At 17.5% G+C, this 21,654-nt stretch overlaps 5 protein-coding genes across 5 annotated transcripts; 2 read left to right on the top strand and 3 right to left on the bottom strand.

Moving 5' to 3' along the window:
• Positions 1-1,728: 1,728 nt before the first annotated feature.
• Positions 1,729-2,874, bottom strand: PRELSG_0300600 (ubiquitin specific protease, putative; the record flags this gene model as incomplete). Its single annotated transcript, XM_028679989.1, has 1 exon — positions 1,729-2,874. The coding sequence occupies one exon, from the start codon at positions 2,872-2,874 to the stop codon at positions 1,729-1,731; it is 1,146 nt and encodes a 381-aa protein (XP_028531531.1).
• Positions 2,875-3,820: 946 nt separating this feature from the next.
• Positions 3,821-14,626, bottom strand: PRELSG_0300500 (conserved Plasmodium protein, unknown function; the record flags this gene model as incomplete). The annotated part of the gene is made up of 3 exons (XM_028679988.1): positions 3,821-4,267; positions 4,738-9,681; positions 9,968-14,626. The coding sequence occupies 3 exons, from the start codon at positions 14,624-14,626 to the stop codon at positions 3,821-3,823; spliced, it is 10,050 nt and encodes a 3,349-aa protein (XP_028531530.1).
• A 1,106-nt stretch (positions 14,627-15,732) lies between these two features.
• On the top strand, positions 15,733-16,669 carry PRELSG_0300400 (conserved Plasmodium protein, unknown function; the record flags this gene model as incomplete). Its single annotated transcript, XM_028679987.1, has 5 exons — positions 15,733-15,892; positions 16,078-16,148; positions 16,251-16,316; positions 16,423-16,494; positions 16,601-16,669. 5 exons carry the CDS (start codon positions 15,733-15,735, stop codon positions 16,667-16,669), a joined length of 438 nt encoding a protein of 145 aa, XP_028531529.1.
• Positions 16,670-17,352: 683 nt separating this feature from the next.
• On the bottom strand, positions 17,353-18,531 carry PRELSG_0300300 (conserved Plasmodium protein, unknown function; the record flags this gene model as incomplete). Its single annotated transcript, XM_028679986.1, has 1 exon — positions 17,353-18,531. One exon carries the CDS (start codon positions 18,529-18,531, stop codon positions 17,353-17,355), a length of 1,179 nt encoding a protein of 392 aa, XP_028531528.1.
• An 820-nt stretch (positions 18,532-19,351) lies between these two features.
• Positions 19,352-21,046, top strand: PRELSG_0300200 (regulator of chromosome condensation, putative; the record flags this gene model as incomplete). Its single annotated transcript, XM_028679985.1, has 1 exon — positions 19,352-21,046. The coding sequence occupies one exon, from the start codon at positions 19,352-19,354 to the stop codon at positions 21,044-21,046; it is 1,695 nt and encodes a 564-aa protein (XP_028531527.1).
• Between the last annotated feature and the right edge of the window lie 608 nt (positions 21,047-21,654).

Here is a 21,654-nt window from a genome sequence, read left to right as displayed (position 1 = left end):
AATTAGAATATGTTATTTTTACTATAAAAGTTTTTATAAGATGCATATTTCTTTTTATTTTTATAAAATTTTTTTATCGGTTTGCAAAATATACTCTTTTTTTTTTTTTTACTTTTTTTTACTTTTTTATTTTCTACAATTAAAATTATTATGCACATTAAAAAAGTTAGTATCTATTAAAGCTATAATATTCCTAAAGTAAAAAAAAATTAAATACCTAATGTATCTGATATAGTATCATCTGACTAATGTATTATTTAATCTTAGTAAAAAAGTAAATGTAATAAATATTTTAAGGTAAGAGAGAATATTATTATATTACTCTCCTTGTCTTATAAAGAGACAAAAAATAAAATAAAATAAAATAAAAAATGAAAGAGATAAATAATTTTTTTGATAAAATTAGTGTTATTTATGATATTAAATATTTTTCAATATTTTTTAATATATTACAAATAGCATTATATTAAATTTTATTCATGCTTTTTACTTTATTATTTTTTAAAATTACGAAAGATGTGTGAATTATTATATATAAATTTACTCTATTAATTTTCTTTATAGAACAGTAATTCTGAAAAATAAATTTTTAAAATTACTAATTTTATTATATATTCATTATTTAATTATTTTTTTTATATATATTTTTCTTTTAAATTATTAGAAAAAAAAAAAAAAAAATCTACATTTTAACTTTTAAATGGTTATATATCTATATATATTGTTATGAAAATTTGTTTTTCTTCTTTTTTCTTGCACAAACTTATTATTTAATGTACATTTATTTTAATATATTTTTTTTTTAACAAAACTTTGGTTCAATATCAATACTTATAGAACTCTAAAATATTATATATTAGGTATATATAATTAAAAATGGACAGAAAATTTAAAATAAAAAAACAAATCAATAATTAAAAAATTTTGAAAGAAAATCTGAACTATTCATCATTCTCTTCTTTTTTTTTGGAATTCTTCAGTAAAATATAAATATTTTTTTATCATTAAGAAAAAAAAAAATTTCTATTAATATAAAATTATAATTACTAATTTACAAATATGTATAATTTTTTATAAATTTCTTAATGTAATAAAAACATAAAAAAATTATTACAAATTAAATTTCTATTTTTATATTTCTCGGTTAAAAAAAAAAAAAGGAAGATTAAGAAAACATTTAATCATATGTATCATATTTAGAAAAAAGAAAAAAATAAAACAGTGAAAAAAAAATTATAATATTTTATATTTTCTAAAAAAAGAAATATAAACATACATATTAATAAAACAAATATTATGTTTCTATTATTTTATAATAATATATTTGAAGTTATATATACACATAAAATTTTTAATATAATAAAAAAAAAATTCTATGTTAAAAAAATGCTTAATTATTATTTTTTTTAATTTATAATATTAAATACAAGATTAACTAAAAAAGGATTCATATAATTTACATATTATATATATGAAATAATGTTTTACGACTAACATAAAAAAATATTATATATTTTATATTTAAAATGCGAATTTGTAGAATATAGAATTAGTTTTAAATAATAATATGAAAATTTTTATTTATCACTATACATATATATATTTATAGGGAATTTTATTATTTTAAAATATTTTATCAGAATATATTCATTTATCGTGAATTAATTTTATTTTAATTTAAATTTTTTTTTTTTTTTTTTTATATCAACTTAAGTTTTTTTCTATCATTTAAGAAACTCTTTTAAGTAATAATAAATAAATATCATTAATATTTTCAGGATTATAAGGATTATTTAGTTTTTTAATTTTATCATCATTACATTTATAAAAACCATCACTGTATTTAACAATAGCAGTATAATGCCCATTATAACTATTTCCACTGTGGCATATAATACTTTCAATAATATACTTACAATTATATAACGATTCGTGATTAGACATAAAAGAAAAAGAAGTAAAATCAACTAATCCATCAACTGGCAATAAAACTATCGTATCTATTTTTTTAATTTTATTATTACAATAATTTGTGCTATCATATATCCATTTAAATCTTTTTATATAAATAATCATATATAAATTAGGCATTCTATATATTCCTTTTTTTATTCGACTCATTTTTTTTAATTTACAATTGCTGCACTCGAGATAGCAGAAATCATCTTTATCCATTATATTATTTTTTAATAAATCTATTAAAGTTGTACTTTTCAAATTTTCGTCATAAAATTCTAATCCCAAATCAATGCAGAAATCAAAGCTATATCTTGTATGCCCACAGCTAATACATGTAATACTTGAAATATTTTGAAATCCTAATAAATCAGTAATAATGCTATTATCCTTAAATAAATATTTAAACCAATATTTATCACCAGCTTTTTCTTTGTTATCTTTTTCGTCCAATTTAATATCGAAATTGTCAGGTATATTTGAACATCTGTTACACTCTACATTAATAAAATCTAGTATCATTAGTAAAAATTCGTGAGCATCATTTTGAGCATTAATTACTATATTATTATTATATTTTTTTATTTTTTTTAATATATTAATATGCTTATTTGTGCATACGTAATTTTTATCTAGACTATATGCTTCTTCTATTAAGTCAAATAAAGTTCTTAAAATATCTCCCTTATATTTCGACTTTGTATTGTAATAAAATTTCTTGTACTTTTTTAATAAATATATACATAATGGTTTCATAGATAAAATTAGCTGTAATGAAGCATTACAGTAGCATATATTTCCTATATTATTAAATGATGTGAGTTTTCTTTCAATACTATCATAATTATAATGCTTTGAGTAATATTCATAATTTTTTATTGATAATATATCAAAAAGGTTATTTTCTGTTATATTCATTTTATCTCATTTTAATAATCATAATTATTTAATGATTCCAATTATGTGTATTCAAAGTTTATGCTTTTACAATGCATATAGATATTATGTTCTACTTTGCAAAGTAAAAAAAAAAAAAAAACAGATTTCTTATTTTATCTTTTTTTAATTTTATATAAAAATTAACTTATATATATATGAAAATAAATTTATATAAAAATCAATTTAAGATTGATTCAAAATTTTAAATTTTAATTATATTTTTATTTTATTTAAAAATTATAGTATTTTGATGTTTCTTCATTAATAATTTACATGAAAATAATTTTTTTTTTTTTTTTTCTTTTAATGTGTACTTTATTGTTGCTATGTTTTTATTCTTCAGCATGGGGATTTTATTTTTTTAAATATTTTAAACTTAAAATATTTGAATTTTTTGGTACAAATAATTTTTTTTTAAGAATTTTTAGCTTTTTAATAACATAAGAAAAATAAAATGAGATGTAATGGATGAAAAAAAAAAAAAAAAATAAAGAAAAAACAAGAAACGAAAAATGAAAACAAAAAACAATGGAAGAACGAAAAAACGGTCAAACAAAAAAAAGGAAAAATAAGAAACAAAAGAAGAAACAGAAAAAAAGAAAAGGAATTTGTTTTGAAAATTCAACTGTTTATAATTTCAAAAAAAATATATTTTAACATATATATAATGAAATGTTTAATATTTTTAAATAAATAACTCAAATTAAAAAAAAAAAAATATACAACAAAATAATTGTGTGAATAAATTACAAAAGAAATAGACTAGTGTTAAACTTAAAAAAAAAAAAAAATTTATAAAAAACTTTATAATAAATATTACATTTAAAAAAAAAAAAAATTTATAAAAAACTTTATGATAAATATTACATTAAAAAAAAAAAAAAAAGTGGGGGGGAAATATTATAACTGTTTAAGATATATATAATCAATTCCAAAATGTCCCTTCATACTTTTTAAAAATCATATTATCATCTTTAACGAAATATAATTTAATTTTTTTATACATCATTTTCTCAATATAAGAATTGTTAGAGTGAAACTTATGATTTTTACCATACCCATTTTTATGACAAGTGAAATTTTTAATTTTATTTTTTTTTATTCCCTTTAAAATACCATCATTATCTGTAGATTCTTCAAAGGTTGTAGTGTTCTCAAATAAATTGCAAGTATTTTTTTTTTTTCTATTTAAATTTTTATTTGATATTATATTATTAAAATCATTAATTATCTTATAATTTTTATTTAATTTATACATTTGACTTTTTTTTGATACATACATCAATGTGAAACAGACAAAACCATCTTCGTACATAGCTTTTAGTAGAAAACTCAAATCACAAAAATTTAAAATTTCCATATTTTTATATATCTATAAAAATAAAATGAAACATATGTATAATCAATAAATATCCGTTAATTAAGTATTTTACATTTATCTTTTTTTCTATTAATGAAACTATAAATGAATTTAAAAAAAAAATAAGAATCATAAATTAAACAACACTATTCTGATTCATTTTTATGTAACTTTATGAAAGAAAGGAGCAATAAGAAAATATAAAATACATAAAGTAAATATATAAATAAATATAATATGAAGCAAAAAAAAATATTATAAAAAAAAAAAAAAAATTAATTTTAAGGGTATTTAAACATGGTAATATTCGGATATTTTGAATTTTTTACGAAATAATTAAAAATAATATAAATTTCTTTTTCTAATATAAATGGACACAATAAATATATATTGAAAAGATAGAAATAAGGAAATTTTACAAAATGCCATTATGAAATGTATTTATAATATTATTTTATGTATTTTTTTTTTTTTTCTCTTACATCAAAAATAGAGGAATATGGATTTTTTTTCAAGTAAAAGTAAACTTTTAAAATATAAAAAAAAATAAATTTTACATTTACGCTTCCATTTACATAAATAAAGCTATTAGGATTAATATAATTATCATTAAAATAATATATATAAACCTTCTTATTAGATTCATTAATCTTATTATATGAATAAAAAATATTCTCAAAGTATTTGCAGGCTCTTTTAATAATTTTTCTAATATACTTAATAACTACTGGATATTTTTTGTTTTCCGTTAGATGTAATAATTTTTGTCCTATTTTTGTTTTAAACAAGCTGTTATTATGAAATTGGTGTTCCTTTTTTAATTGTTCACTTTTTTGAAAATTTTCTAAAAAATACATAAAAAAAAAATCATGAATTATAATATAACATTGAAGATTAAACAACAGAATTAATCTAGGAATAAAAAAAGGTTTATTTAAAGTTTTATTATTTATGAAATTTATGAATATATAATCACAATAATCCATTTTTCTTCTATTATAATTAATTATTTCTTCTTTAATTTTTTTGTAAACATGTTTATCTGATGAAAAATTTTCATTTGTTTTATTTACATCTTTTTCCATATCTAAATTATTCATCATTTCGTTTTTTTCAATGAACTTTTTGAATATTTTTGTTTTATTATCAGTGTATTTTTTTGAATGAAATTTAAAATTTTTCAGATGAAAATTTATCATATTTAAAAATGGGTATTTATAATTATGATCGTAAAAAATGTTTTTTCTTTTATATGCATTATTATTGTGATAATTAGGCAAGAATATTTTATGTGTATTCATATATGGAAATATGTTTATAAGATTTAATTTATTTAAAATAAATATAATAAAATTGAATTCTTTTTTAACACAAGAGTATTCATTATAACACTTATGAATCATATACTCTTTTAGATACATTTTTTTTAAGCTATCAATAAAACTCCCATTTTTTTTTTTAATTAATAAAAAAATAAATAACATTTTATTAATAATTTTATTATATATATTAGAACTGTTATCTATATATGATATTTCGTAATGTTCATTATCTATATTTAAAGTATTTTCTTCTATATTTTTATTTTCAGTCTCATTAATATCAATCATGTTATTATCATTTAATGTAACTGATTTGAATGCATGTTCATTGGAATACTCTTCATTTTTTTTGCTATTTTCTATTTTATCTTCATCAGGTAAAGTATTTTTCAAATTGTTTTTTTCATTAGTTTTATTTTTTCTGTAATTGTATATTTCATTTATTTTCTCACATAAACTTTTTTTTTTTTTTAATTTTTCTGAATGATAATATTTGTAACGTCCATCTTTATCGTAATTATTTAATATATTATCGAAATAAAATACATTATACAAAATATGAGTAACAAATATAAATGATTCTTTATATATATTTTCTTTTTCTTTATTTTTATTTACTCTAACTTTTTTTAAAAATTTTGTCATTTGACCATTTTTTTTATTTTTATTATTTTTTTTTTCACATTGCATTTTTACACATAAGTTTTTGTTCTTTTTTTCTAAATCTTTATAGTTACTATTCGGTATGTTTTCTATTTTCCTCTTTTTATAACTTCTTTTAGGCACAATGGTTTTATTTATTTGCTCATTAGATTTTTCTTTTTCTATCCAAAAAACATTATTTTTCAAATTAAAAACTTGAATATCTAATAGTGAATCAATATTCTTATGAATATTAGAAATGTATCCAATGTTATATAAGTGCAAATTTTGTGGGTACTGATCAAAATCTATAAAAGTTTTTTTGTTAATATTATAAATTAATATTTTATTTTTTTTATAAATTATAGAATTAGAGAAGTTATTTGCTTGCATATACAAGTTAAATATTTTATTAAAATCACAATTATTATCTATGTTTAAAATAAATGAATTTTTAAATGGTTTGGATATTATATTATTATTATTATTTTCATATATGTATACACAATATTTTTTAAAATAACTGAAAAAAGAGCTATTTATATAATTAGAATCAGTATGTGGTTGAAAAATATTGTTAAAACTAGAAAATTTTGCTTCTTTATTATTTGAAAAAATATTTGAAAGCTTTTTTGTTAGTTTTTTTTTTTCCCCCTTAATTAAAATATAATAATTTGGAAAATATTCACTAACATGCTTAGTTAAACACTTTATATGTTTACTTATTCCTCCTTGTGCTTTTCTGCTATTTTCATTAACATTTTCTAGTAATTTTATAATTTCATAATCATCTGAAAAGTGATCATATATTTCTGAATCGTTTTCACTTGAAATATAGCTCATACAACTGTTTTCATTATACTCATTTTCTTTTTCTTCACTTTTTAAATATTCCTCATTTTTTTTAAAATTATTATAGACAATATTATCTTTTTTTCCTGAAATTTTAGATATTTCTAAATCTTTTTTGTGATTATCGACTTTTTCATTATCATTTGTTCTTTCATCATCATCTTTTATTATATAATTGTTGCACGCATATAAAATAATATTTCCTTTTAAGAAATTCTGAATATAATAATTTAAATCAAAAATACTTAAATTTTTATTGAATTCATATTTTTTATATTCTTCACTTAAACTTTCGCTTCCTTCATAATTATTGTTTATACTGCTAGTATAGAATACATTATTATCATTTCTATTACAATCATTCAAATAAATATTTCTAAATCTTTCCATATCATTTAAATCATTACTTGAATTTATATTTTTATTATAACTTCGTGTTATATCACTATTTATGTTAGTATTCTTAAAATTACTTTTATAATAATCTTTACTTTCATCATAAATATTGTCAATATGATATAATAAATTATTTATGTGGCAATTTGTGATACTAGAATTATTATATGAATTTTCATAATTTTCATTGTGTTTGCTTTCTAAATACTTCAATGAGTGTGATACACCAAATAAATGAATTAAATCAAGAATATTATCAAAAAAACTTTTCTTTGAAAAGAGGGATAACTTTTTTTTATAAAATAAAGATTTATAAACTAAATTAGAATATATATTATCATAAGAAATCTCGTTATTAATATAATTCGATAGTAAATAAGATGTTTCAACAACGTAGTTTTTTTTTTTTAGAAACATTAAAGCTCTTTTAATATCTTTAATTTTTTGAAAAAATAGAGTTTTCATAATTTCTTTGTATAAAACGAACAAATCTCCATAATTTATAATAAACATTTTTAGTAAATTCACAAGAGAAATAAATTCAAAGTTATATATTTTTTTTATATACTTATCATAATAATAGTTTATATTGGTGTATGTGCAATTATATATGTGTGTTGCAAAATAATTTACAATGAATCTAGACAATTTTTCATTGTATAAAATAAAAAAGTAAGGAACTATGTTCTTTTTAAAATAATGGAATAATTTTTTCTGAATATAAAAACACATATTTTCATTAAATTTTCCAATCATCATACTGTTTATTTTTTTCCATACACTTTTTCGATATGGGATAGTATTAGTTCTATTTTTTAAATAATATATTAACTGAAATTTTTTTAATTTCATAGATATAAAATCACTAAAATTTTTAGATTTTTTTAATGAAAATAATTTATTATATTTCAGTTTTTTTTTTTTGTTACAAATTTCTTCGTTTGTATGACTTTCTTTTTGGATTTTATTTTTTAATAATAATTTTTTTATTTGTAGTTTTACTTTTTTATTTTTTTGAAATTTCTTCAATATATTTCTAATCTTTTGATTTCTTTTATTGATACTTTTTATTTTAATTACCTTCATAATTTTCTTTTTATTATTTAAAAATTCTTTTGTTGAAAATTTTTTATTTTTAGTTTTCTTTTCTACAACTATGTTTTCCTTTTTTTTTTTTTTTTCTTTTTGTGCATTATCTTTTAATAATCTATAAAAAGTATTAACAATTTTTTTTTTTTCTATCATCTTTTGAGACATAATCAACTGAACAATTATAGTTACGAAATAAATGTAAACAATTCTTAAGGAATATTTTATCTTTACGTTCTCCATAATATAATTTATATCATTATTATGATTTTTAGTTGAGGAAATATTATTAATACATAAATTATTAACTTTCTTTATATTTTTTTTTGAATTATAAATTTTAATTTCTTCATTATTTAATTTTTCTTTTTCATCCAAATGGTTATAACTTTGTTTATTTTCCATAATATTATTAGATAATTCCTTTTTGTTATGAAATAAAAAATTGCCCTCAGATTTTTCTGTGAATTTATTATTTTTATCTAATGGATTTCTTTCATCGATTAATATATTTCTTTTTTCTTCAATGGAATTATGTTCATGTAATAAATTTGAGTTTTTTACAAGGTTATTTCTAATTTTTAAAAAATCACTTAACCTTTTATGTATCATATGTTTTGAATCTGAAAAAAAGGAAATAATATCTGAAAATTTTTTGTTTATATTGTGAATATTTGATATATGATTTAATAAATCCTCTTTTAAAAGAAATATATCGTTGCAAAATGGACATAAAAAGGATAAAGTTTTTTTCGTTATTCTTGCACAACTATTTTTCTCTTTGTTATAAAGATTGTAAAAAATGGTAAAATATTTTTCTATATTTATTTTAGATATATTAAATACATCGCGAAATGTGCTATATTCTTTATAAGATTTCATAACTTTCATTAACTTCATTTTAGGTGTGTCTTTTTTTACCTTTTTAATTAAGTTAATGAACATTATTCTCAACCGTCTAGTTAAAAATAATTGATTAGTATAAGAATTGTGCAAAAGTAAAAACTTTAAACTTTTATTCTTAAATTTTGTATTTTTTAATATATCCTTCATTTTTAATTTACCACAATGATAATTTTTTAAACATACTTCAAGTAAAAACGTCTTGAACTTCTCAATGTTTAACTGAAAAAAAAAAAGAAGTAAAATATAGATAAAAACAAATATGAATAATAAAATGATGTAACAATATATATATGTATGTATGTATGTATTTTTTTTTTTTTTGCATATACTATGCATATTATTATGCAATAAAACATAAATAATTTATATATATATGACTTTTATATATTTAAAATTACAATTAGAGAATATTATGATAATAAAAGAAAATATATGATATATAAAATATAAAAAAAAAAAAAGAATTTAATATAAAGTGTTGTTAAAGAATAATTGTAATACTTACGTATAAATTATAATAATATTCTTCAAAATTGTTGTATTCCATCATATTATATATTTTTGATTTTTTTTTTTTTTCTTTTTTTGATGTAAATAAATGAATACTAACTTTATTTTTAATATAAATTTTCAAATTATTTCTTTTAAAATCAATAAGTGAGATATTTAAATCAACATTTTTCGAATAACTAGGAGTTTTATTTTTCCATTTTGAACTAAATTTTATATTTTTATTTATATCATTATATTTAAGGTCAATTAAGTTCATATTATATAAAAATTTTAATTTTCTATATATAAAAAAGAACATATATATTTTGTCATTATTTTTTATAACATTTATGTCATCTTCACATAATTGCTCTTTCATCTTTTTTCTAGAAGAAATATAATTTTTTGTTAAATTTTTTTCTTCATCTCTAGTTCTGAACTCATTGGATATAACGTTAGAGTTATTTTTTGATTTAATTTGTTCAGTATGATTATTTCCTTTTAAATAAAATGATTCTTTCTTGTTATATATTAAATTTTCAATAATATTTTTGTTATTAGAATTGAGTAATGAATATGATGTTAAAAATTCAAATAGCATTTCGGGCAAATCTTTCATTTTTTTTTTCTTTTTTTTTTTTAGTAGATAATTTTCAATATACTTTAATTTGCATCCTACACTAATAATTTTTAAATATTCATCAAGATATAAATTTTTCAATATATATTTTACAGATAATGCATTATTAAACTTTTTTTTTTTTTTTTTTAATAATTTTATTTTTTTTAAATTATTCAAATTCCATGTAACTTTACCTTCACTATTACCTTTTCTTATTAAATTTTTTAATTTATTTTTAATTTTATACTTTTTTTTTTTTAAAATACGAATTAAGCATTTATGAAAATATTTGTACCTAGCCATTTTAGAAAAAATATATCCATAAAAATAATTTATACTATAAGAAAGTTCTTGTGTTGTTTTAAAATTTTGAAAAAAGTTATTCGTTTTCATTTTTTTACTAATGATTTTGTTTTCTCTACATTTAAAAGCTGATTCATTTAATATATCAATATATAATATACTACAATCATTACCATTATCATTAATCTTATCAACATTATCACTATTATTATTATTATTATTTACTTCCATATTATTCATGTTTATTTTATTTTTTGAAGATGGTAAAATATAGGAATCGTTATTTTTATTATTTATATAAAATTCTTCAACATTTTCATTGATGTAATTAGGAATATTTTGTGAATGATATTTATTCTGAAAGTTATCTAAATTTTCATTTATTCCTTGAATATAGTCTACTTTACTTTTTTTATTAAAAGATTCACAATTAGCGCTGGTCATTTTCCTTTTTTTATTTAAACTAAGTGTATTATTTGTATCATTTCCAGTAGGAAGAATATAATTATTTATATTATGAAAATCGTAATATGAATCATAATTATTCTGGTTACTATTATGTATATTTTTTCTATTCAAATTATATATATTATCTTCTTTATTGTTACATATCACATTTAATGAATTACAATCATAATAATATTTTGCAAAATTTTGTGTATTTTTTTTGTTTTTTTGTTCAGAAATAATTACATTTTCTTTAGTACTTAAATTATAATTTAGTATATTATTTTTCTTAAGAATCTTATCACTTAAGTTATTACCATTGCAAGATGTGTAATTATCACTATTTAATACTTGGTTGTGAGTAATATAATTTTTTTCATCAAAAATATGTAAACCATCTTTAATTGAATAAACAGTTAAATTATCATTTGATATATTAGAATATACTTTTTTTGCTTTATTATTTTTATCAACAGAATTATTTTTATAACAAAACTGCATGTATTCTTGCTGAAACTTTAAATAAAGTTCATTTGATTGTTTTTCTGATAATACTTGTGAATCATAAAAAAAATATTTCACAGTTTTACTACAAAGAACTGAAGATTTTTTAAAAAAATTATTAATTTTAGTAGAGTAAATAAACAGACGTTGAACTGACTTTCTGTCTATGGTTCTTCCATTATTTTCTATCTTAATAAACAAATCTTGTAGAAATCGAAAAGTAGTTACTTTTGAACTGAGTAAAAAATGGCAAAAAATAAACAATCTCTTTATAAATACGTTACTTTTTAATTTTTTTGTATCTTCTAAGAAGTATTTTATAAAATCTATATCCTTCTTAGATGCTTCAACATTTTTTATATAGAATTCATTTTCATTATGTTCATTTGGAATATTATTTTTAAAATCTTTTTTATTTGAAATATCACAATTTATTTTAAAATAAAATTGTTTGTTATAATTTTTTAAGAGGAATTTTAAATAATAGAAAAAGTGAAAACTACAAGTATATAAATCATATTTATTCTCAAAATTCTTAAAATTTTCAACATAATTATCAAAAAATTCTTTATAATTATTATAGCTATTGAAAGAGTCTTTGTATTTTGGTATGACATAATTTAGAACATTTATATCTATTTTATTTATTGTATATGTGTAATTTAGTATATTTAATGATTCATTTAAATTCTTAAACTGAATATGATTGATGTCTTTTTTATCTAAATTTTCGTTTACATTTTTTTCTTTATCTACATTAAATATCTGATTTGCATTTTTTTTATGTAAGTTGTTATAATTACTATTTTGATATAAGCCTAATTCATTATTTGCTTCATAGCTATTTGAAAAAGTGTTTTTTTCTGCATATGTAATTATTTTTTTATCATTAGAATTTCTGATGTTATTATTCTCCGTTTGATTTATACTAAATGGATCAATAGAAGGATTTTTTTGTATATATTGATAAATTTTATTGTCAAAAAATCTATACATAAAATTTTTATCTTTTCTTTCAGGTATTTTAACAACATCTTTATTTTTTATAAGCTTGTTAAGGAATGTAGTAGTTTTTTTAATGTTAAGAAATAGTATTTGTGAAATATCTTTTGTTGTTATTCCATTTACTCCTTTACTTATAATCAAGTATTTAATTTTGTCATACAACGATAAATTATTTAAATATATATTTTTATTCTTAATATAATATTTATATTCATCATTTTCCGAATCTGTACTAATGGATGAAGAAGAATATGCTTTTATATTTTCTTCACTGTTCTCATAATTTTCACTAATTTGCTTATTTGATTGAGGAATTTTCTCACTTTCATATAAGAAAGAAAAATCCGATAAACATGATTCCTGATTTTCATCTAATGAACTTGAATAATTATCCATGCCATGAAACTTATGATTTATTTTTAAATCCATATAATTTTTAAAATCGTTTATCAATAAATCACAATCTTTTTTATTTAAAAAATTTTCATCACTAAGTGATTTTATATGATTTATTTTACTTTTATTAATGTCTTTATTTTCATGCATATATAATTCACAATTATTCATATTAATTATATTATCAATGCTTGTTGGAATTTTTGAATATATATTCATTTCACTTTCTTGTAATTTTTCGTTAAATGAATTTTTTTTTGAGTATTGACTTATATCATCTATTCTACTTGGATCATTACTTTTAACAAATTCATTTTTAAATTCCAAATTTTTTACATAATCTTCGCACATTAAGTAGCTTGATTTGTTTATAAATTTTATTATATAATCATAATTGTAATAAAATAAAAGTAAAAAATTAAATATATTATCATAATTTATTTTATGCCTATTTTCATAAGTTAAATAACAATTTTCATAATTAGAATGAATTTTTATTTTACACATAATTATCTTCTTATTATTAATTAGATTAGATAAAATTGAATTAAAAATTTTTAAGGCTTTTCTTACTTGTATAAAGTAATATGGATTATAAACAATTAACAATTTGAAAAATATCAAAGATAAAATTTTTTGAGGTATTATAATAAATTTATTTAAAAGACATAGTATTATTTTATTAATTGACAGTACATTTTGAGAGTACAATAGATTTTTAATAAATATTGGTAATAAATTATATATAAAAAAAGCATTAAAATATAAAATATATGAAGGATTTAATTTAATTGTGTTACTATTATAATCTAAATTGTTTTCTACATCACTTATATTAATACTAATTTTTTTAATTAATAAATATTGAAACAACTCTTTTAAATGGTAGTGAATAATTTTTGAATCTAAATTTAAATATTTAGATAATGAACTTTGAATTAATCCATTGTATTTACCAGAAATAATGTGTAATAAAATAAAAATTTTTTCTTTACATTCTTTTATTCTTTGATAATAAAATAGATTGTATTTATTATATATATATATATTATTTATATAAATGTTAAATTCACTAGGGGAACTAATAATAAAATTTCTATCTTCAAAATTAATTTTTAAATCTATATCATTATTATATTCATCTAGCATAACTTGTTTATTTCCACTTTTTAAAATGCATATATCTTTACAAAAATATATATTTTCGAATACTTCTTTTTTCATATATTTATCCATACTAATATATTTGTTTCTTTCTAAATTTTCATATAATCCTTCTAATGTTAAACAATAATTAATTTCACTATTTTCATCTTTCTTGTTTGTTCCAGTTTCTATTTTATTAAAGCTAGTGCATAACTCGTCAAAAATATACTTCAGTAATATTTTATCCATCTTATAAATTTCCTAATAAAACAATAATAAAAAAAAAAAACGAAAAAAAAGAAAAAAAATGGAAATAGAAATATATAAAGAAAGTTAAAAATTATCTATCTTACATATGAAAAAAAAATTAGATAGAATTACAAAAAAATTTAAATTATTTTTTCATTTATATATTAAGAATGATTATTATGAATTATTCTGAAAAAAACATTAATTTAAAATAATACATACTTTATATATAAAAAATGAATATGACGTGGCTACAGTTAAATTATGATTTTTTTAATTAAATAATATTATGAATTTAAAAATAAAAATATAAGCAATATTAAAAAGAATCATTCTTGCAATGAAATCCATAGTGTAATAAATTAAAAAAAATCTAACAAATTATATAAAAAAATACTTTGATATATAAGTAAAATTAATCTAAAAACCAGTAAATAGAATGTATAAAAAATTATATAAAAACGGATTTCATATATTAATTAAAGAATTTAATAAGAAAATGTTTAAACAATGTATAATCAAAAAAATAAAAAAAAAAAAAAAAAATTTCTGAAAATATAAGAATTTTATTTTATTTTATTTCTCCAAGTTTTTTTGATATTCATAATCATATACAAATGTTTTTTTTTAAAAACAAGTTCTGTTTATGCACGCAGTCAACATTAGTTACTTTTTTTTTTATTTTTTAAAATTTTATTTTTATTTTTATTTTATTTTTTTTTTCCTTCATTGTGTTATGTTTTATATATTTTGATACTTTGTAATTTCGTTTGATGCCATTTTAAAATATTTTTAAACGTATTTATATTTTAATAATCTTAATAATTTAGATATAAAATTAAGTATTTATATATGTGATAAATTACAATGTATTATTTATTAGTTTTATTCATTTGGAAATTATAAATTTAAAGTCTTAATAATTGTAATTAAAAAAAAGAAAATTAACAGAAATTAGAATAAATTATCCTTAAAGTAATTTTTTTTATTATCATTTCTTATGAATTTCAAGAAAGTATAAAAAGAATTGAAACTTAAATTTAAAAATATTTTTTAATGAGAATCAAAAATTTATAAAATGATGGAAATTCTTTTTAATATGCATTATGGAATTAAAATTTTTATTTATATTTTTTTTATTTTTTACTTACAATTTAAAGGCATTTATTTTAAACAAAAAATTTAGAATTTATCATACTAAATATATACATGATAAAAATAAGAATACATTGTATCTAAAAATAAATGATGTTATTAATTTTAAAAGTATAAAATAAAAACATATATATTTATATATTTTAAATATATAACGAAAACACAGACAAAAAAAAAAAAAAAGAAGAAATAACAAAATAAAATATATAGTATTTCAGAATTTTATATTTAAGAAAAAAAAATAATACAATTATATTTACATAAATAAAACAATATCTTTTTATTGCATATAATAGATAAGAAAGACTTAAAAAAAGATATAGTAAAGCATTCAAAAAAGTTATATTTAGATTTAAATAATGAACAAGTAACTAGTAAAATATAGAAAAATACTGGAATAATGGAGAAATAAGAATAATGAAATCTACATTATTTATTCATTTATTTATTTTTTTTTTTTTTTTTGTAGATAAAAAGTATAGAGAACGATTTATATGAATTTTTTTATTATTTAAAATTAAAAAATATAAACATAGTAAATAAAAAAAAACATAATTTATATAGATGCACACATGTATAATAAAAAACATAAAATAAAATTTTTTTTCCAATAATTATGTTTTCTTTTTATTATTTTAAAGGATGTAAAAAAAAAAAAAAACAAACATACAAAATTATTGCCATTATACATGAAAGAAAAAATCCGAAAAAGGGTATGCATAAAATTTTATTTTACATTTAATACTTTTAATGAAACCAATTATATAAATTTATGATTTTTTTTTAAATATAAAAATGAATGACTTTATTTTATTTTAGTTCCACACAACAAATTTGAGAAAAGAAAATGATTACTTTATTGTTGATTATAACAGTTTTTCTTATTAAGGACAATTTATTTTATAAACTTCTTTAAAACTACTTGTCATATAAAATTGTAGAATTAGAAACATATTTTTTTCACTTAAGAATTTTTGAAAATTTTTATGATGATAAAATTTTATTATTTGCCTATTTAGATAATGTTTTAAATATATGACTTTTTTAAATACTTTTCTAAATTGTGTTATTTTTACATAATTTTATGTTCTTATTTAATTTTTATACATTTTTTTTTTTAATACAAAATAATATTTAAAATTATTTACCCTTTAATTTTCTTATAAGTGTGGCTTTAGTATATATTTTAATAATTATTCTTTTTATTTTTTATTTATTTAAAATTTAACTGTTGAAATAATTTTGTAGAATTTTATTAAAATATATTTTAACTTACAAATTAATTTTTTTTTATTCAAATTTATGGTGGTAATATTTTTTGAAAAAATATTTTAATTATCTTATTACTTGTTTCTTTTATAAATTTATACATTCATTTTCCTATTTTTTTTTAAATAATATATTCTGAATTTTTTAGTATTATTTATTTAGCAAAGAAGGGGTTATAAAAATATATAAGCATGTTGTATTATTTTTATTTCACAAAGTTTCCTTAAAATTTTAATATTTTATTGATATATTTTTAATTTTGTTCTTGACTTAAAACTTTATATATTTTCTCTTTGCTTGTTTTATAATTCATTTTTTTCTTTTTTTTTTTCTCTTTTTCTTTCTTTTTCTCCATCTTTATCACTTTTTTCTATTCTTTCTTTTTCTCTTTTTTTTTTATATTTTTCTTTATCTCTATCTACATCTCTATCTATATCTCTACATTTTTCTCTCTCTACTTCTTTATAACTTTTTTCTTTTTTTACTTTTTCTCTTTTTTTTTCATCTTTTTCTTTACCTCTACCTCTATCTTTTTCTCTTTTTCTTTCTTTTTCCTTTTTTCTTTCACCTTCTCTTTCTCTTTCTCTTTCACTTTTTCTTTTTCTTTTTCTTTCTCTTTCTCTTTCTCTTTCTCTTTCATTTTCCATTTTTCTTTTTCTTTCTCTTTCTTTTTCATTTTCCCTTATTCTTATTATTTTTCTTTTTCTCTCTCTTTCTCCTTCTTCTCTTTTATTTTCATTTTCCTTTTCCTTTTCCTTTTCCTTTTCCTTTTCCTTTTCTTTTTCCTTTTCTTTTTCCTTTTCTTTTTCCTTTTCCCTTTCCCTTTTTTTTTTTCTTTCCCTTTCTTTTTTTCTTTCTCTTTCTCTTTCTTTTTTTCTTTCTCTTTCTCTTTCTCTTTCTCTTTCTCTTTTTCTTTCTTTTTCTTTTTCTTTTTTTCTTTCTCTGTTTCTTTCTTTTTTTTCTATTCTTTTTTTCTTCTTATGATTTTCTCTTCCTTTTCTTATTTTTCTTTTTAGTACCTCTTTCTCTTTTTTATAACTGTTTTGTGATTCTTCAGTTTTTTTGTGTACATTATTTATTTGATTAATCTCTGTAGTTTTTCGTAGTTCTAATAATCTCTTCTGATCATCAATCATCTTTTTTTTTTTCAGTTCTATTTTTCTTATAATAGTTAATGGATCTTCTCTAAGTTTGTTTAGGTGATCAACGTTATTTTTATTATTGAAGTTTTCTTTTTTTTTTTCTTCTTCGTCCTCTAATAATTTTTCCATATTGATTTTTTTACCAAGTAAAAATTCCTCCTGTTCTTTTACTTCTTTCTCTTCATTCGTTTCATACATCCATAATATATCTTCGTCTAATATATCATCTAATTTTGAATTTTCTAAAATTTTTTTTTTTTTTTCTTTTTTCTGTTGTTTTTCCTCATATAACTGGCATATTTTTCCATATTCTTCCATATCATTATAAATATTCTCCATTTTTAACTTATATGGTAAGATTAGCTTATTATAAAAAACACAAAAAAAAAAAAAATGAAAACTCTTCAATATTATTTTTAATAAAAATTTCTATTTTAAACCCTTTTATCCATTATGATTTAAGTATTGTTTATTTTATTAAAATAAACTATCTGTAATATTTATCTTTTTATTTTAAAACATTATATTTTATTTCTAAAAATAAAGTTTTTTTTATTGAATATTTAAAAAAAAAATTAAAAATGAATATTACATATAATACTATATTTTTTTATAACATTCTAAAATATAAATAGCATGGCTTAGGTTTAACTATTTAAATTGTAAGTATTGTTAATAATATATTTGTTCTCATTCTTTCTTTTACAAAAAAAATGTTTTATTTTATTTTATTTTTTTTTTTTTTTCTTAATATTAATGAAATAGTATGAAATAAATGATAATTAGAAATATATATATATATAAAAGAATTTATATTTTCAATTAAGCAAATTTTACGAAAATAAGTTTTTTAAAACTTTTAAAAACATATTCATATTATTTTATGGAAAACAAAAAATATGAAAAATAAAAAATTGTTTTTTTTTTATTTTTTACAAAAACAAAATAAAAAAAAAAAGGGTTACTTCTAGGTTATTATAAAGTTTTTTATAAGTTATCTTATTTTTTAAATAAATAAATTACATATTTTTTGTTTGTTTTTTTAATTTTCCATTTCAAGTTATTTAAAAAACAATTAAGTGGAGGGCGAAAAAAAAAAAGTATGCACTAAAAATTTTTATATGTAAAAAAATGCACAAGAAATATACACAACGTAATAATGTATGCACATTTTTCTAGATTATTTATAATTGGGTTAAATAGTTATTACTTAATTAAAAGGAAAGATAAAATATATTTTTGTGAAGATAAACTGGTTGAAAGAGTTTTTTTATTTGGAGATAGACGTTCTTTAATTAAAGATACTAAGGAAAATGGAGAAGCACAATTTTTTGAAAAAAATAAAATAAAAGTAAAAAAAATAACATTCGGTAATTGTATAGGTAGCTGTATAACAGAAAATGATGATATTTACATATGGGGATCCTATGAAAATGAAGAAAGCAACGAACAGATTTATATTAACCCAGTAAAATTAAGCATCAACGAGATTATTAGTGATGTTCAGTTTTCAAATAACGATATATATTTAATGAGTAAAAAAGGTGAATTAAAAATTATACGAAACTATAAGAATTGTTTAAAAACTAGGGAATTTATAATTGAAAATTTCTATAAATGCAAAAATAGTTTTTTTAGGTGTGAAAGAATAATAAAATTAAGTGTGAATAAGTTCCACCTAGCTTTTGTTACAAACAAAGGTAATATTTATTGTTCAGGAAATAATTTTTATGGGCAATGTGCAAAAGAACCATCTTTTAAAAATAATTCAAATTTAAATTATAATTTCGACTTTTTAAATAATATTCACAACCCGTTAAACACACTATATAGCACTCATAGAAACAGTATTAAAAATGATTACGATATTAAAAAGGAAAATGATTTACCAAAAAAAAATGACGATTATGATATAAATTATTCTAATAAAATGGAAGAGAAAAATAGTAAAATAAATACGTATTTAAATAGTACTAATTTAGAAGTAGTTAACATAAATAATAAATTAAAAAAAAAAAATAACTTAGATAATGGTAATGAAATTGATTTTATGGTTATTAATGAAAATAATAAAGAAAAAGAAAATTTTAATTATTTTACTATAAAGAAGAATGAAGAAAATTTAAATGATCTAAATAATTATGTTGATATTAATAAAGTAGAATTTAAAGAAAAAACAAAGATTATTGATGTTTCATGTGGTGTAAATCATACTTTGTGTTTAGATGATAAAAATAATATTTATAGCTTTGGAGATGATAGTAAAATTCAATTAGGATTAGGAGAAAGTAGAACAAATAAAAATTCTTTAACAGGAACAAAATGGAAAGATCAAATAAAACTTGGTTATTCATCATTAACAAAAAATTTAGCTAATTATTCTTTTTATGATAGGCATATACAAAGTATTCCACAAAAAATTCTAAGAAAAATTAATGATACTGAAATTATTAATGATGTATATAAAATTAATGCAGGTGCAAATTTTTCTATGATCTATTCAAATGATAGACTCGGAAAACAATTATTCTGTTTTGGAGATAATATTTATTTTCAGTGTGGTAGGCATTTAGGTAAGCATCAACAAACCTTATCTACTGTAAAATTACCTAATAACGAAATAAAAGATTTTTCATGTGGTGATAGGCATTGCTTGTTAAATTTAAATAATAAACTTTATGGATGGGGATATAATAATAATAATCAGATTTCACCATTTAAAAATAAAGGTATAATTAATTATCCATTATATATTTTTTCTGAAAAATATTATCCAGGTAACATTAATATAAAATATTTGAATGCTAAATACGATAACTCTGCCATCATAATAACACATAAAAGCTGTGAATAAAATTTGCATATTTTTAAATAAGCATATATATAATATATATATTTTTTTCATCTTTATTTTTATTATATCCTTTTTTAATGTAATATAATGATATTGATATAGAGCTTTTGATTTTTTATTTGCATACATAAACAAAATTTATGATATTCATTTTTTTTTTTTATTGCGAATGCACTTACATCTAATTCAATAATTTTTCTCTTTTATTTATAAAATAGCTTTTAATATATATGTAATTGTTTTTTCATTTTATTTTGAAAAAAAAAACTCAAAGATACTACATTTTTAATATTTTTTGCATTCTCAATTTATCTAGAGTATTATGAAAATGTTTATTGCACTTCTTATAAATAATTATTATACGCATTTATTTTAATTATTTAAAAAAAAAAAGAATATATTTTAAAAAGATTTAATAAATTAATATTTCATTTTAAAATTTTATTGTTGTATTTGTATAATATATTTTTTATAAATATAAAATTGAACTGAATCATCGATGTTATTTTTTTTTTGAACCAATATATTTCTTTTTTAATTTATTGTCTTTTTTTTTAAATGTAGAAATTAACAAAAACTCAAGAAAATATTATCTTCTTTAATAAATA

This window comes from Plasmodium relictum, assembly GCF_900005765.1.
Source record: "Plasmodium relictum strain SGS1 genome assembly, chromosome: 3".
In the NCBI taxonomy this organism is placed as follows: domain Eukaryota; phylum Apicomplexa; class Aconoidasida; order Haemosporida; family Plasmodiidae; genus Plasmodium; species Plasmodium relictum.
The sequence above is the reverse complement of the archived record's forward strand: the minus strand, read 5'-3'. Positions and strand labels throughout refer to the sequence as shown.